This window comes from Mobula birostris, chromosome 11 (assembly GCF_030028105.1).
Source record: "Mobula birostris isolate sMobBir1 chromosome 11, sMobBir1.hap1, whole genome shotgun sequence".
NCBI lineage: Eukaryota > Metazoa > Chordata > Chondrichthyes > Myliobatiformes > Myliobatidae > Mobula > Mobula birostris.
In genome coordinates, this window is record NC_092380.1 from 104,919,948 (window position 1) to 104,938,433 (window position 18,486).

Below are 18,486 nucleotides of genomic sequence, written 5' to 3' on the forward strand. Positions count from 1 at the left end.
ATCCTGTATACATATTTTGATAATAAACGTACTTCGAACTTTACAAGTTTTAACGAATGATCTGTTGATTAATAAAAGTATTTGTAAAAATTATGCATGATTGTAGTGAATTTAATTAAAATAAGTTCGATGTCACTGAAGTGATTGGTAAACAGTATTTAACTCTTGTCAGTTGCACAGCACTTCAAACAAAATAGTTTGTTAAACTGCAAAAGATCATCTAAAGCTCAGCACGAGACGGGAATGGTTTTTACTGCAAGTAAAGCACCTGGCGTGCAATAATCAAGAAAACTTTATCACCTTCTGTAAATGCCATAAACTACACAGAAACAGATAAATAACTCACATGAACACTATTCCACAAGGATCTTTGATGAGGCCGCCATGGGGTCGAGCATGGACATTGTGTCCTAGCTCTCTCATTGTTGCTGTCAGTCGCTGTGCAAGCCAGGGCAGTACAATTTGGGGTGCAAGCTGTTGACAATACTGGAAGTTTGCCCTCTCCATGCAGCTGATGAATTCAAAGGACCAGCAGAGATCAATTACAGTTTGGCACCAGCAGCATCACAGGAGTTGCCAGTCAACAGTGAACTCAATGTAGGACTGCATTAGTGACCCTAGCCCCAGATTTTTCCTTGGTGAACCCTTCCCCATGAGTGGATATAACCGCAAAGCGGCAGAAATTTGAGATCAGAATTTTCCTTCTCCTAGGTGAGCTGTCAGTGACGGCTGCTGAGCCCCATCTGCCCAGGGCGACTGGTTTTAAAGTGTCAGTAACCTATCTTTGCCCCTTCTCCTGTCAGTAGAAATGTTTCATCTACACTACTTGGTTCCTTGAGTTACTTGGTTTGTAACTCTTAGGTAACTTGCGAGTAGTTTATAACTATTGATTAGGCCAGGTTGCCAAGTGATTTCAAATCCTGTGATGGTTGTCTCATATTAGAATGTAGGGTAACTTGGTGTTTTGAGCGCCATATAACTTGCCCAGATATTTCCTGATCTAGAAGATAGTTTACGTGACGTGGCTTTGACATAATTTTCATTTGATCGACACCTGACCTTCACTGCAATAGGAAAACAAAATAGCTTCAATTCGATAAAGTATAATGATATGATTAGCACTTTCTGTGGTATGTAAGAGGGAGACTGCAAACAGTTAGCTTGTACAGAAAGTTTCCATGGACAAATTTTAACCAAAAGTCTACTTAATTTCTGAGTTGAGAATGTCACACTGCATGTATAAGCATGAATCCAACCTTCATTCTGTAAAACTTTGCAGTGCTGACTATTTAAAAATTAAGACCAGTGAACTCTGCTAATCTTTATTAAAGTGAGAAATATTGGAAGGTCTTGCTTCTGAATGATGTTGATTATGATGGAGTGACTTCTATATATAATTAGTAGTGCAGTTTACTCAAGCTTATATTATAATTGAGACCCAAGTCTTTTAGAGTTCTTCCAGTTTTCTGTTTTATATCCTTTGGCATTTTTCCAAAACAAACTTAATTTGAATGGCATATGAGGAAAGAAGAACTTGAGAAATTTTAAGTTCATGCTAATACTCATTCATGTATTAATAATATAATTTACTGTATTAATTTTTATTTGAAACAGGGACCAGAGAGACAAGCTCAAATAACTGAAAGCATGGCAGATACGACAGATATGGCAGAAACTGTTCAGGAAGATGTTCCACCTTATCTTAGAGAAGAACCTCCAGAAGGTACTTCTTAATTGTTGCCCTCAAAAAATAATGCATAATACATTGTTTTACTGGAGTAGAAAATAATGAGCAATGTTGGTACATACTTTAATTTAGTCTCAACTGTATATGGCCCTGCTGATGAATCTCTGTGGCAAGGCCTTCTTTGGGTGTCATGTTACCTGTAATAGCAATAATTAAGACATATAATTAAAATAATTAAGACATATAATTGTCTTTATATGCATTAGAGAAATTGTCACACAGTAAAATTCTGACTACTGAAATGGAAAACAATGCACATATATTATTTTTTGTAATATTTAAGAAAAATTGTTGTATAACTAAAATAGTTTATGTCAAAGAAAGTTAACAATTGAAAGGGTCATTAGAGAATTACTTTACAAAATTATATTTGCTCTCTTCTTGATTCCTTAAAGTGAACTTTTGTGATTTAGCTGTTGTCCTTAATGCCCTTGATATAATGGTGGTGGTCTAGTGTTGAAGGTGTTGCTCTGGTGGCGTTGTGAGTGAATTTAGAATTTCAACACAATGAAGGTGAAAGGTTTTCAGTATATTTCCAAGTCAGGATGGTGTACAACATGTCTTCTGAATGTTCCAATGTGTTTGCTGTACTTGTCTTAAGTTGTTTGTTTCAGTATTTCCACAGAAAATGTAAAAGCTTGCATTTACATTTTTGAAATCAGTTCATTCATACATTGAATCACACATTGAGTAATCTAATTTTTATAATGAAGTAAAAACATAAGCTTTGTCACCGCACATGATTTGTGCTAAGATGCTTTGGTAAAGGTAAGGTAACATAGTAGTTCTTTCAAGTTTAAGTTTATTGTCATTTCAACCATATACGTGTTTACCGCCAAACAAAACAGTGTTCCTCCAAATTTCCTTTATAATTCATATTGGGTGCATTTTCCTTGAGTGTATCCCACATTGTATACTCCTTGATGTTGGAGTGTGATGATTGATGAGTAACACTTGGTATTGGATAATTCCTTCTGGGAACACAGGGCTTTGCTCATTAATGACCTTCTAATTGAGTTTTTGTCTTGCTTTTATATTCTAAATCCCAGGAGCAGAGCAATTTCTACAGGAAGTATTCCAAACTGTATTTTCCCTGAAGGATTCTTAATTAACATTTGTATATGCTTGTGTCTTGCCATTCACCGTAAAGGCAGCTCATTTAATTTCCTTGCAAGACTAAAATTATATCAGTGTGTGTCAATTTGCTTTTCTTATGTGCATATCATGGAGATAATTTTCAGAAGATTTTGCGCAGGTTCTAGTTGAAGAGTGTGCAAAGGCAGCAGGCCCAAATCACAAACCTTTCCACATATAAGCTTTGTGGCTTCTGTATTTTGGAATGTGTAGCATCCACTAGTGGTTAGCTCTTGCATTGGAAGCACAGCAAGTTTTCAGCATTGTTCTTAGAGTTAAAAATCTAAGAACATCTCTAATGTTTGTTTCATTGGGTTTTCTTGGGGAAAGTCCTTAAAACAGAGCCCTGTTTTTTTTTTTGCAGGATGATTCTCAGCAAATGAATAACACTTGGTGCCTTTCTGTGTCTTTCTGGAATGTGCAAATTCCAGAAGGATGTGGATTATTTTCTCATCCCCACCACAGACATCTCGAGGACGTGTGTTTTGGCATTGAGTCTGTGATGTCCATGAAGGTCAGCAGGAGCAAGCTTGCTCTCCACCAACTAGGCAAGGTCTTGGCACTTATTTGAAAGTTCTGGTAATGAGGCAATGACTTAAGCTGTATGCACAAGTCACCTTCTTTACATACAGTCCAAGCCATTTGGCAAAATGCCTAATCACCTTTTACTGCAAGGCTGTGAGGTTCTGTGCAGGCCACTGCCTATTTGATTTGTGGTCATGGGTGTTCTTCAGCAGAAGATTTTCTGCAGGAGACATTTGGTACAGTGCAGTCCAACTAGATTGGGGTATCATGGATAGACCCATCTATTGCAACACTATTAGTAGCGAGAGTCATTGTACACTGTGACTCTCAGTGTTTGCTTACCCAGGATCTGTGTTTAGATATCAGCCATAGGCAAATGTAGCCATCAGCAGTTCTGCCATTTCCACCTCCCCCCCCCAAACTAATTACTCCCTCTTTTGGAGTTAGTACACACTGCCCCTGTGTACAAGATCTGTTCTGGATCTCCAGCTGAAATGGAAGATAAGTTGGTATAGCTGGAGTTCAGGAGCAGGGTAAGGGCTACAAAATCCTCAGAGTACCTGGTTCCAGGTTCTTTCCCTAAACTGATTGGAAGTGGAGCTCGCACAATCCCACTTTCAGCTTCATCTTACTTCTACATTCCACCCAGTTCTTGTTCTTTGCTTTGACTACTCTCAGCCCAGTGCCTTCATATTAGCAGATCTGATCATGGCTGGGCATTTGCCAATGGGTAAATTCCCTCTGGCCTCTGAGGATGGTTCAGACTAGTGGCTAAGTGAACTGGTGGTGGATCTTCACAGAATTCCTTGGCGGCCTCCATGCCTAGGAAGATCTGAGTCCCTCCACTGCTTGTTAGTCTTATTAAGCTATTAGTGATTGTCATTTGAAATCATAGGACTGTTTTATTTGTTTCTCCAAAAACAAATGGAAATTGTCTTTACAAATAAAAATAAGGTTTTCAAACAAATTTTCTTTCTATGTAAGTAGCTTCAGCAGAGTAACTAGGCACAGAAATCAGAAAACTGCAGATGCTAGAAACCTGAAATAAAACAGAAAATGCTGGAAATGTTTAGTAGGTCAGCAGCATGTATAGAAAATATTTGACCTGAATAGTTAACCTTTTTTCTCTTTTCATAGATGCTGTCTGACCAACAGAATGTTTCCAGCATTTTCTGTTTTTAGAGTAAATAGACGCATTTCCTGGAAATTGACGTGTTTGCCATTTCAATGAAATTATGTTTAAAAAGGCTTAGTAATGTTTAGACACTTCTTTGCATCTGAAAGCAACTCTAGCAAGTGGCATTCTTAGTGAATCTCTGGCCACTACAAAAAAATTATTGATTTACTTAAAAATAAACATTTTAAATAACAGTAGCTATCAAGAATACTTAAAAACTAGTGAAGTTGTGTGCAACTTTGTAGTACACAATATCAGCTCCAGCATGCATTTGTTTTGGTGCTCTTTGCTGCATAGTTGCTGCTGTGAGCACCTCTTGCACCTTGAGATAAGGGGAGCAATAGAGTAAGTCCTCTGCATTTAGACAAGCTAAGAATGTGTTATCAGAAGTGTGTATGGGATTCCACTGGGTAATGAAATTGAATAAAGGCACAGAGAGGAAGACCTGGTCTTTTGTAAATTAGTGCAGTCTTTAACTTTCAATTTTCATAGAAACATAGAAAGCCTACAGCACAATACAGGCCTTTTGGCCCACAAAGCTGTGCTGAACGTGTCTTTGCTTTAGAAATTACCGAGGGTTATCCATAGCCCTTTATCTTTCTAAGCTCCATGTACCTATCCAGGAGTCTCTTAAAAGACCCTATCATATCCGCCTCCATCACCATTGCAGGCAGCCCATTCCACGCACTCACCACTCTCTGCGTAAAAAAAAAACTTATTCCTGACATCTCCTCTGTACCAACTTCCGAGCACCTTAAAACTGTGTCCTCTCGTGTTAGCCATTTCAGCCCTGGGAAAAAGCCTCTGACTATCCACATCAAAGTTGCTGGTGAACGCAGCAGGCCAGGCAGCATCTCTAGGAAGAGGTACAGTCGACGTTTCAGGCCGAGACCCGACGAAGGGTCTCGGCCTGAAACGTCGACTGTACCTCTTCCTAGAGATGCTGCCTGGCCTGCTGCATTCACCAGCAACTTTGATGTGTGTTGCTTGAATTTCCAGCATCTGCAGAATTCCTCTTGTCTGACTATCTACACCTAATTTTCAACCTATTTCATTAATCTGTTGAATGTATAATGAAGTTTTTGTTAGTGACTTTGCAGTAGTTTTTATGAATTTTAATCAGACATCACTCATTATTTTAATGGGCATCATGTACAAGTTTACTAGATTCTTAATTAGGTTTATTGAAGTTTATATTTGTACTGCTATGCAGTTTATGTCATTCTATGCAAGTTTAAATGTTCTTGCGTGGTTACTTTAATTGCTGCACCCAAATCTTTAATATTGCATAATTATATGAAATGTTTGGTCAATGATCTGCTTTTAGACAACATAAATATGGTGATACTCAAATTAACAAAGATATTTTTATTTGCATAATGGTTTAGCTCTAAACTTTGACCTTGTGTCAGCCCTGCTTGTTTGCCTAATACAGCAGAGAAACAAGTCTTTCACTGGGCAAGTGCAAAATTATCTTGGTTATACAGGATACAGAGTTAGTCAAGGGCAATAACTAAAGCTTAGGGTGTGTTGTAGGTAAACATACTATCATTTACATGGAGGGGTACCGACCAGGCTTTTCTTTTGCTTCCAATTATTATCATGATTTCCCTTTCTGCTGGTGAAGGGATTAATTATTACCACAGGTTTTCATGTAGATAAACTGATTCAAATAAATAAATAGGTTTTAGGTAATAACAGAATTTGAAGCCATATATACAAACTGTATGTTATTTTGCTATCTTCCCCCTTCACTGTTATCCACCTCTTCCATTGTCCCCTTCTTTCGATAACAGTCCAATTGAATTAGGTGCTTTTGTTCTTTGTTGTCTTTTCCAAAGTTAAACTTCTACCCTAATGGTCTGCTCTTATCATTCTGAATTTATTTTATCATCCCAAATATCTGTTTCTTCCATATCTAGGTACCTGTCATCACTCATGTTGCAGCTTATCTGATGTTGAAAGCCTTATTTATATCTTGCCCCCATCAGCATCCTGCTGAACAATTTTTCGTACTTATCCCGCACCCTTAATTGGTATTAGACCAGCCAATTCAGAATTCTGCTTTTACGTCTATCCCTCATTAAGTTCTGTCACCCGTCACTCTCACTCTCCCCATATCTGCAGTGGCAACCAGGAGCTGACACTGTGAGATAGAAGGCACAACACTAGTGGCCTTTCAGTCATACCTCACTCCGACCTCAATTGCAATCTGTAATCAAACATTAGATTAGATTATGAGGACACTCAGTCCTCGTTTATTGTCATTTGGAAATGCATGCATTAAAAATGATACATTGTTCCACCGATATGATATCACAGAAACACAAGACAGACCAAGACTAAAACTGACAAAAACCACGTAATTATAACATATAGTTACAACAGTACAAAGCAATACCGTAATTTGATAAGAGCAGACCATGGGCACGGTAAAAAAAAAGTCCCAAAGTCCAGATAGCCCCAACATCTCACGCAGACGGTAGAAGGAAGAAATTCTCCCTGCCATGAGCTTCCAGCGCCGCAAGCTTGCCGATGCAGCATCCTGGAAGCACCCGACCACAGTCCGACTCTGAGTCCGTTTGAAAACTTCGAGCCTATGACCAGCCCTCTGACACCGAGCACCATCTCTGCCAAGCACTTCGACTCTGGCTCCGGCCGCCAAGCAGCAGGCAAAACCGAGGATTCGGGGCCTTCCCCTCCGGAGATTTTGGATCACACAGTAGCAGTGGCAGTGAAGCAGGCATTTCAGAAGTTTCACCAGATGTTCCTCCGTGTTCTCACGTCCATCTCCATCAAATCAGAATTGTGCATGGCCTCCTACTTGACAAATTACAGATATTCATCACCGGAGAGGCCGCGCGCGCTGCGTCGCGCCACTATCTTCTCCTCCTCCCGAGGGAGAAAATGGCTTTTGGACTTCAACGATCAGAGTACAAACATTCATCACTTAATGGTAATGGACAACTTTCCCCAGACCTTTTCATTGATTCTATTCTGTTTCTTTGTATTTGCTGTGGATTCCTGCACTGTTAAATCTCAGGGTTGTACATGGTGACATATATGTATGTACCTTGGCTTTCTTTGAACTTTGAGACCTTTGTTTTGACCCACTGAGCCCTCACTTCCCTCTGGTTTAGCATTGGGAACTGAAATAGAACGTAATCATCTCAATTTGCTCCTCTTAAAATTCACAATTTTTGTCCAAAATATCATTTGTTGGAACATTTTCTGTGCATTGCAAACTAGTCCAAAGAACATGCAATGCTGTGAAAGGCAGTATGTAAAAGCAAATATTTGTTTTATTGGTGAAGCTTTTGGACAATCAGTGCTGAAAGGGTATCAAATTCATCTGAGAAGTTTTAGAGAAGAGTGAATGATATTATTCATCCTGTTATAGTCCCTCCCTCCTCCCCAATCTATAGCAGCCCATCTTTTGGTTGAGGGAAGAGGAAACTTACTAAGATTTCAATGGTTGCGAGTTCAGCTTTTGTCCCTCAAAGGCATTTCAGGGATTAGCTGCAGATTGTAGCACTGATACCACCAGTCCAGTTAAATCCGCATGTCTTTTATAATGTAATACCTTACACTGTCACTCACTGTTCCTCAATGAAGCCTCACTGCAAATTTATTCTTGCTCCATGCACTGCTATAGGCAGCTAATGACTTTAGTAATTTGGTTGGAGACAGTGTTGGTGGATGGTAAAGATGAAGTACACTGTTGGACTAAAAAAATACTCTGCAAGCTCATATAATGAATAGAAATGGCATTCTTGCATTGACTTTTCCCATTATTAGATTTTGTTAAGTTTTATTTCTTTCACACCCCTTTTTATTGAAATGAACAATTTTCCACCTCATATTGTTTACAGATTGCAATTGAGGTTAGGGGTAAGGTGAAACTGAAAGTCCATTACTGTTGTGCCTTCTATCTTGCAGTGTCAGCTCCTGGCTGCCACTGCAGACTTGAAATCAGGCCCAGCCAAAGGTGAATGTAAATTGGTATATAGAAACCAATAAGGGAGTGCTTGTGGCATTTAATGCAAATAAGAAATGGATTTTTATATTGGAATCACTTGCCTCTCCATTGTTTTTCACAACTTTGCTAATAACAGAGAGTCTATTTAATATTAAGTTGCGGTGAGCCTGAGCTGTATTAGTTAAACATTCCATGTAACAAAACCACATTATTTTCTTGTCATTAACCTTGTTCTCCATTTCTTGACTTTCCATTTAAACTGCATTGCAACAACAGCTTCAAACAATTGTGTTGCCTTGTGTTCAAACAATACTAAGCTCACTTAACTTCAATCTATTCTGAGTTTTGAGACTCCTGCCACACATCATTCTGTGTGTGGTTGTGGATGTGCATCGATGTAAAAGCATACCATTTTACTGCCTGTTTACATTCTGTAAAATGAATGTACAATACCATTAAACATTCAATATTGCAACTCACATATGGTGAGAGATTAATCCAAGCTGGCATAAGTGTCCTCAGGGACCCAAAGCTAAACTGCTATTTGAATAGAAGAGATCAACAGCTATGCAGCAGATGTGTAACTGCATGCAATGTTATAGAGAGGAGAGTCATAGTTACATAGCATGAAAATAGACCTTTCAGCCTGACTCGTCTCTGGTGCCAACCTGACCTAGTGTTATTTGCCTGCGTTTGGCCCATATATTCAATCGTACCAATCCAAATGGTACTTTCTATAATTTACATGTTTTACCTAGTTTTAGTTTTCCTTAGTGGAAAATGATGTACAGTGAGAAAAAATAATCTCTAGGAATAACCCAACACTTTTGATACTGGCTGTGGCCTAAAATGTTTGTGCATCTACTTTGTTTTCTTTCACTATTTGTACTTGTACTTCTCTCAGATTTTATTTTAGTTTTGTAGTAAAAATTTAAACAGGCATGAGGGCTTTAAATTTTGCTGTCATACACTAAATGCACAGCAGAGGACACTGTATACTTTAAAATTGTTGCCTACATAAATATGGTAAAACCCACTTGCAGATTTATTTTGTGTGCAAGTTATGCAGAACAGTAGTTTTGCACATTGGGTTGCAGTAATGATAATTTCCTGTTTGACCTTGACCTTTGGGAAAATGGCTCAGGCAGTTCTGGTTATGATTCTTCGCATGGCTGTTACTTGCCTGGAAATGACATGTACGAACGGTGTATTTTAGTACACTTACTAAAACATTAAAATAGCACTTATTCTGCAGAAATTATTTTTCCTTTCAGAGGAGCCTAACATTTTTAAATACAGGTTTCCCCCGCCATCCGAAGGTAGAGCGTACCTTTGAAACGGTTCGTAAGCCGAAATGTCGTAAAGCGAAGAAGCAATTACCATTTATTTAGATGGGAAAATTTTGTGAGCGTTCGCAGACCCAAAAATAACCTACCAAATCATGCCAAATAACACATAAAACCTAAAATAACAGTAACATATAGTAAAAGCAGGAATGATATGATAAATACACAGCCTATATAAAGTAGAAATACTTCACTACAACGATTGCCTGCACAGATTTCTGTAGCGAAAACCTCACGCATGCGCTCTCGGCAGAAAATCTCACGTAGGTGCTGTTGGCATAAACGCACTCTCCAGTAACCTTTAAACTATGAAGCTGCCAAATCTACCAAATAACACGTAAAAATACACAGCCTATATAAAGTAGAAATAATGTATGTACAGTGTAGTATCACTTACCGGAATTGGGAAAACAGCGCCAAGCACACTGATGATGGTGTGTTAGACTGAGTCGTCGCAGGCTGGGTGGGTGCAGTGGCCCCCACCCTCCGGGCTGCCGACCCAATACATTGCTGCGAAGAACGCAGCAGTAGCCAGGAGGCACCCAGCACATCTTTAAGAAAAAAGCCAAAATAAACATGCTAATTAATTAGGTGCTGCCCGGCACTTAAATGTCGGCGCAGATCAGAGGCAACTGCCGATTGCATCACCTCTGATCTGGGCCGACAATTACGTGCCAGGCAGCACCTAATTAATTAGTATGTTTATTTCGGCTTTTTTCTTAAAGATGTGCTGCGTGCCTCCCGGCTACCACTGCGTTCTTCGCAGATCGGTACAGTATCTGTCCGGGGCCTGGGTGTTGGGGTGGTGGGCGCCTTGTCGTCTGCTGTGGCTGATGTGGAAGGTTTGCTTGACTGCTGAGCCTCGTGCATTTTTCTATCATACAGTTTGTAAGCACTCAAACCATCCTGCAAATATCCCCTAAACCTACGTACCCTTTCAAAATTAAAGTCGTACTTTATCATTGCAGCGAAAATCTCACGCAGTTGCTTCACTTTCTGCATTCGGTTTCGATTGTTATCCTTTCCTCTTCCAATTGCATCAGCTCTTCATCTATCAGTTCTTGGTCATGGGATGCCAAACCTCTTCAACATCATCTTCGTCAACTTCCACAAGCCAAACTCACTTTGTCCTTGCTTCGTTCATCACGATCGAAACGCTTAATTATGTCTAGTTTTACGCTAAGTGTAACACCCTTACTCTTTCAGGCTTTTCCGACACCTTAGAACTCATCTTGCTATCAGCTGCTCAATGCAACGTGTTAAAGCAATGCCGTTCTGAATCCGGGGCAGAGTGGTTGCGCGGGGCACGCTCTGCCTTCTATCGCGCGCTGCCTCTCTTTGTAACAGTGAAAACACCTTCTGAAAGCGAAAACAGGGTACTAATGTAGGTCTTTCGTAACAGTGAGGTTTCGTAAAGTGAACGTTCGAAAAGTGGGGGACACCTGTATATCTTTGTTAACTAGCATAAGGCAAAGATCAAAGTAAATATTTAACTCTGAGATTAATTTTCTTGTGGGCATGCTCAGTAAATCCAATAATTATAATATAATCAATGAAAGACTGCATCAACAGGGAGCACAACCCGTTTGCAAAAGACAACAAACAGTGTGAATACAATAAAAAGAGATAATGTTAATACAGAAATAATCAATAAATATTGAGAACATGAGATGAAGAATCTTTGAGAGTGAGACCACAGGCTTTGGGGTCAATTCAGTGATGGTGCAAGTGAAGTTGAGTGAAACTATCCTCTCTGGTTCATGTGCCTGATGATTGGGGTGTAATAACTGTTCCTGAACCTGGTGGTGTGGGTCTTGAGGCGCCTGTACCTGCTTCCTGATGGCAGCAGCGAGAAGAATCAGAATTAGGTTTATTATCACTGGCATGTGACGTGACATTTGTTCACTTAGTAGCAGCAGTTCAACGCAATACATAATATAGAAGAAGAAGAAAAAATAATAAATAAATCTTATTCAGTATACTTTATACAGTATACGTATATTGAAAATGTCCTGGGTACTTTATAAGCTAGTACCCAAGATGGAACTGACTAAATTTACAACCCTCTGCAGCTTCTTTTGGTCCTGTGCCTCCCCATACCAGACAGTGATGCAGCTTGTCAGAATGCTTTCCATGGTTACATCTGTAGAAGTTTTTGAATGTATTTGTTGACATACCAAATCTTTTCAAACTCCTAATAAAGTATAGCCTCTGTCTTGCCTTCTTTATGTAACACCCTGGGACAGGTTTCACTGCTAATGTAATGGTTGGTCTGTAGCAGCAGTGTTTGGGTTATGACTAGAGATAACGGGGGCTTTGGAAGGTACACTGTCCTAATGAAGGGAGTGTTTTTTTCTTGCTGTGTGCCTGATAGCAAGTTGTTCTAGGTCTTTTGTTCAGAGGAAGATGAAGAGAGAAGACGCCTGAAAGGAGTGGACTTGGAGTGGGGCTGGGAGTCCACGAAACCCCGGGGAAATTGATGGAGGACCACTGGAAGGGAAACCGTGAGCTCCAACATGCGCGTTAGACTGTTTCTTTAAAATGGCCCTTTTCTTTTTGTTTTTCTTTACTAACCCTCTAGTCAAATTAAGAATTATAAAGCTAATTGTTTAATTGCATATGGATACTGTCTGTTATTTCGTGGTGCTGATTTGTAACAGGGTAACACATCATGCAGCATCCACACAAACAAGAGGTTTTACACCTTAGATTTCATACGTTTGTTGGGGCCAGAGACTGTCTTCCCTCGACTACCGTCGCCAGCCAAACCTGAGGGTCACGTTTGTAACTGCATCAATATGTTGGGACCAGTTTAGATTCTCAGAGATCTTGACACCCAGGAACTTGAAATTGCTCACTCTTTCCACTTCTGATCCCTCTATGAGGATTGGTATGTGTTCCTTCGTCTTACCCTTCAGGAAGACCACATTCAGTTCTTTTGTCTTACTGACGTTGAGTGCCAGGTTGTTGCTGCGGCACCACTCCACTAGTTGGCATATCTCACTCCTGTACGCCCCCTCGTCACCACCTGAGATTCTACCAACAATAGTTGTATCATCATCAAATTTATAGATGGTATTTGAGCTTTGCCTAGCCACACAGTCATGGGTATATAGAGAGTAGAGCAGTGGGCTAAGCACACACCCCTGAGGTACACCAGTGTTGATCGTCAGTGAGGAGGAGATGTTATCACTAATCCGCACAGATTGTGGTGTTCTGGTTAGGAAGTCAAGGATCCAATTGTAGAGGGAGGTACAGAAGCCCAGGTTCTGTATCTCAATCAGGATTGTGGGAATGATGGTATTAAATACTAAGCTATAGCCGATGAGCAACATCCTGTCATAAGTGTTTGTGTTGTCCAGGTGGTCTAAAGCCGTTTGGAGAGCCATTGAGATTGTATCTGCAGTTGACCTATTGTGATGATAGGCAAATTGCAACGGGCAACACCTTAGATTTGGGCTGAGGCATTTACACAGCATGTTCACCTACTTAATCTCAAAGTTAAAGTTAAAGTAAATTTGTCGTTGAAGTATGTGTGTGTATATATATATATATATATATATATATGTATGTATACACACACACACACACACACACACACACACACACACTTCATACTATATATATATATATATATATATATATATACACACACACACACCTTTGTATATCATGATATGCTAAGATTAATTTTCTTGCGAGTATTCCCTGTAAATACAAAGACATGAAATGAAAAATTGCACAAAAAGATGGACAACCAAACAAAGCAAAGGACAACACTGTGCAAATACAATAATACACACAAAATAGTAATAGTAACTGAAAGTATAATAAAAAATATTGAGAACATGAGTTGTAGAGTCTTTGAAAGTGAGTCCATAGATTGTAGAATCTTTTCAATGTTGTGGTGAGTGAAGTTATGCTCTGGTTCAGTAGCCTAATAGTTGAAGGGTAATAACTTCCTGAACCTGCTGGTGTGGGACTTAAGGCTCCTGTACCAACACCTGCGAGAGGAGAGCATGGTGGGGGGGCCCTAATGAAGGATGCTGCTTTCCTTTGACAGTGGTCCTTGGTGGGGATAGCTTTATCTGTGATGGGTTGGACTTAATCCACCACTGTTTGCAGGCTGTTCTGTTCAAAGGCATCGTTGTTTCCATAGCAGGCCGTGATGCAACCACTCAGTACTCTGAAAAGTTCAAAGTAAAATTTATTATCAGAGTACGTACACGTCACCATATACAACCCTGAGATTGTTTTACTGTGGTCATACTTAGCAAATCTATAGAACTGTAACTGTAAATCTATAATTGTAAATAAACTGTGCAAATGCAGATATAAATAAAATAGCTGTAAATAACGAGCATGAAAAAACAAGATAAAAGAGTCCTTAAAAGAGTGTAGTTATCCCTTTTTGTTCAAGAGTCTGATGGTTAAGGGGTAGTAACTGTTCTTGAACCTGGTGGTGTGAGTCCTGATGTACCTGTATCTTCTGCCTGATGGCAGCAGCGAGAAAAGAGCATGCTGCCATCATATGGTAAGGATCTTTGATGATGGATGCTGCTTTTTTTTACAGCAATATTTCATGTAGATGTACTCAATGGTTGGGAGGGTTTTACCCATGATGTAATGGGCCAAATTCACTACCTTTTGTAGGATTTTCCCACTCAAAGGCATTGGTGTTCCCTTACCAGCCAGGCTGTAATGCAGCTGGTCAGCACATTTTCTACCACACATCTATAGAATTTTGCCAATGTTTTTGATATCATGTTGAACCTCCAGACTCTTGTGGATGTAGAGTTGCTGTCTTGCTTTCTTTGGAATAATATTTATATGATGGGTCCAGGATAGGTCCTCTGAAATAGTGACACCCAGGAATTTAAAGGTACTGACTCCCTCCACCTCTCATCCTCTGATGATTACTGGCTCATGGACCTCTGGTTTCCTTCTCCCGAAGTCTGCAATCAATTCCTTGGTGTTACTGACATTGAGTGAGAGGTTGCTGTTATTACACCACTCAGCCAAGTTTTCAATTTCCCTCCTGTATGCTGATTCATCACCACCTTTGATACAACAGTGGAGCTGTCAGCAAATTTGTATATGGTGTTGGAGCTGTACTTAGCTGTACAGCTAAGTAACTTGTATATAGTGTTGGAGCTGTATTCTCCACTGTGCATCTATAGAAGTCTGTATACAAGTTTTAGATAACACGGTGAATCTTTGCAAACTTCTAAGAAAGGAGAGGTGCTGCTATGCCTTCTTTGGAGTGGCACTTATGTGCTGGTCCCAGGACAAATCCTTTGAAATAACACAGGAGTTTAAAGTTGCTGACCCTCTCCACCTCCGATCCCCTGATGAGGACTGGCTCATGGACCTTCAGTTTCCTCATCCTGTAGTCAATAACCAGCTCGTTGCTTTGCTGACTTTGAGTGAAATGTTGTGGCGCCATTCAGCCAGCTCTGATAGGCTTGTATATTGTTACTTATATTGTGTGTCGGCTTTCCTCTTGTCTGTAGTGTCTAATTCTTCCACCTCATTCCCAAACAAAATCTGCGATTTCAGTGAGTACAGTAGGTAAAGTTTTACCTTAATGCATAGCTGTGTAGTAAAATTATCAGTAATATTGGATATGGAGAGCATATCTTACAATGTTGAGTGAGCTAGGGCTTTTGTCTTGTAAGGTGTGGATGAGAGGCGACTTAATAGACGTGCACAAGGTGCTAAAAGGCATAGATCAAGTGGATGGCCAGAGACTTTTTCTCAGGGGGGAAACAGCTAATACCAGAGGCATAATTTTAAGGTGATTGAAGAACGTACAGGGGGCAATCAGTTTTTTATGTAATGGTGGGCGCATAGAACACTAGCGGTGATGGTATATATTAGGGCATTTAATCACAACAGATTCTGCAGATGCTGGAAATCCAGAGCAATGCGCACAAAATACTGGAGGAACTCAGCAGGTCAGGCAGCTTCTGTGGAAATAAATAAACGGTCGACTTCTTAGGCTGAAACCTTCATCAAGACTGGAATGGAAGGGGAAAATTTCAGAATGAGAAAGTGGGGAGGCTAGAAGATGATAGGTAAAGCCAGGTGGGTGGTGGGGGGTGGAGAATGAAATAAGAAGCTGGGAGGTGTCAGGTGGAAAAGGCAAAGGGCTGGAGAAGAAGGAATCTGATAGCAGAGGAGGGTGGATCCATGGAAGAAAGGGAGGGAGGAGGAGGAGAAGCAGGGAGAGGTGATAGACAGGTGAGAAGAGGCAAGAAGTCAGAGTGGGCAATTGAACAAGAGGGAAGGGGGAGGGGTAAAACTGCCAGAAACTCATGCCATCAGGTTGGAATCTACCTAGACGGAATCCTCCAACCTGAGAACGGCCTCATCGTGGTAAAAGAGGAGACGTATCAGAACAGGAATGGGGATAGGAATTAAATGGTTGAGACTCTTAGATAGGCACGTGGATGATTGAAAAGTGGAGGGTTTTGTGGGGGGGGGGGAAGCGATACAAGGACAGCACAACATCGTGGGTCAAAGAACCTGTACTATCCTGTGTTATATATTCAAGCTTGAGTCACTGGGAATTGGAACAAATGGTATCATAATAACATGTTATGCATACATAAAACAAATGGTGTAATGTGTTCTATGTGTCTGTGTGTATGAGGGAGCGAGAGACGCAGATTCCCTTCCTTGGGAATGAAACTGCATCATACATCCTCCAGATGGCTCCAGAGGCAAGATTTTTTGTGTCTGGCCAGAAATGTATTTTTTCTCTCACAAAATAACTTGTATTTACAATTTTGGTTCACTTGGATCATGTAAGTTGCCACTAACATTTGGAAAATGTGCACTTATTTATTAGTTACCTTCAGTTTATAAATGATAGTGATCTTAAAGAAAACTAGCAGAATAACGTGAAATGTTTCGGCACAGAGAGCTATTTACACATTTATTAAGCACATTGTTTTGAATTCATGCTTTTGAAATGTCCTGGTGTAGATTTTGGGAAATAAATCAATGCATTGATTTGGAGATGATACGTTATATGTTCATTCATTTGTATTCTATTTAAACATCAATTTAAAATGATTTACATGATACTATTTCAGTTGAGGTTATAAATTTTCATGATAAAGCTGATGTGTTAAATATTTTATGCACTGACGGGGGCTCGGGGACATTAGAAATACCAGAAACAGGCTGTTTGACCCCTAGTGTATGCTCAGGCATTGATTTAGATCATGGCTGATCATTTACCTCATTACCTGTTCCTACTCTGACCTCTTATACCTTAAATCCCTTCATATCTAAATTTTTACCAGTCTGTGTCTTGTACATATTCAGTGACAGAGACTTCATATTTCTCTAGAGTGGATACATTTGAATTAGAATCAGGTTTATTCTCACTGTTTTATGTGACATCAAATTTGTTGTTTTGCAGTAGCAGTGCAGCCCAATAATTATTACACTAACTGGTGGAATTCCTTGATCTGTATCTCTGAGGGGAACTGGGTATTTATGGTGATCCCTTAATCACATCTGTAATTATATATGTAAATCTTTAATTCCATTGCATGCATGTATTGGCATTCCCCATTTGAACATTTGAAAGCAGCACACATCTACCACTGGATGGCGTATCTGAAGTTGCAGATCACTTAATGAAAATATCTGAAATATCCATTCTATATAGAATATTTGTTTAACCTGATAAATGGAGATTTATTAACATCAAGTTTTAATGTTAATCTTATCTGAGGTAATTATTTCAATGTCAAACAGCTGAACTTCGGCACTCCGAATCAGGGAACATTATATTGGCACTGGAAGTATTTTCATTGTCCTTGAAATTTTAAACTGTGGGTCAGTCCTTCTAATAGTGAAACAGTGAAGCAGACCCTACTAATGAGCCAAGAATTTCTAGAATTCTGTTTCTCTGGGCTAGAGTAAATCTCACAGTTTTCAAGAAGTATTAGGATAAAGGGCGATGAGCTTACAGCATGGGTCAGTACATGGAACTGCATTATTGTAGCCATTACAGAGACTTGGCTATCACAAGGGTAGGAATGGCTGTTGGATGAATGTTCTGCGGATTTGATGGAATTACACCTTTAGAAAGAGATGACATAGGGTTAGAGAATGTTGAATCTTTGTGGGTGGAGTTAAGAAATTGCAAAGGTAAAAAACCATTATGGGAATCGTATATAGACCTCCCAGTAGTACCCAAGATGTGGGGTTGAGATTGTAAAGGGAGCTGGAAAAAGCATGTAATAAGGGTAATGACACAATTGCAATGGAGGACTTCAACATGCAAGGGGATTGGGAAAATCAGGTTGGTGTCAGATCGCAAGAGATGGAATTTGTTGAATGCATACAAGATGGCTTTTTAGAGCAGCATGTGTTTGAGCCTATTTGGGGAAAGTCTATCATAGATTGGGTATTGTGTAATAACCCAGATCTTATTAGAGAGCTTAATGTAAGGGAACCCTTAGGAGACAGTGATCATAATATGATTGAATTCATACTGCAGTTTGAGAGGGAGAAGCATAAGTCACATGAATCAGTATCACAATGGAATAAAGGGTAC

General features: G+C 39.7%; 1 protein-coding gene across 2 annotated transcripts in view; it reads left to right on the forward strand.

Annotated features, from left to right (window-relative positions):
• Positions 1-18,486, forward strand: part of LOC140205568 (transmembrane protein 263-like) — a 299,920-nt gene that overhangs the window by 11,944 nt on the left and 269,490 nt on the right. For both annotated transcript variants that reach the window (XM_072273192.1, XM_072273191.1), the window contains exon 2: positions 1,615-1,723. In XM_072273192.1, coding sequence (XP_072129293.1) covers positions 1,648-1,723 — 76 coding nt within the window. In that variant the 5' untranslated portion in view covers positions 1,615-1,647. The remainder of the gene's footprint in view (positions 1-1,614; positions 1,724-18,486) is intronic.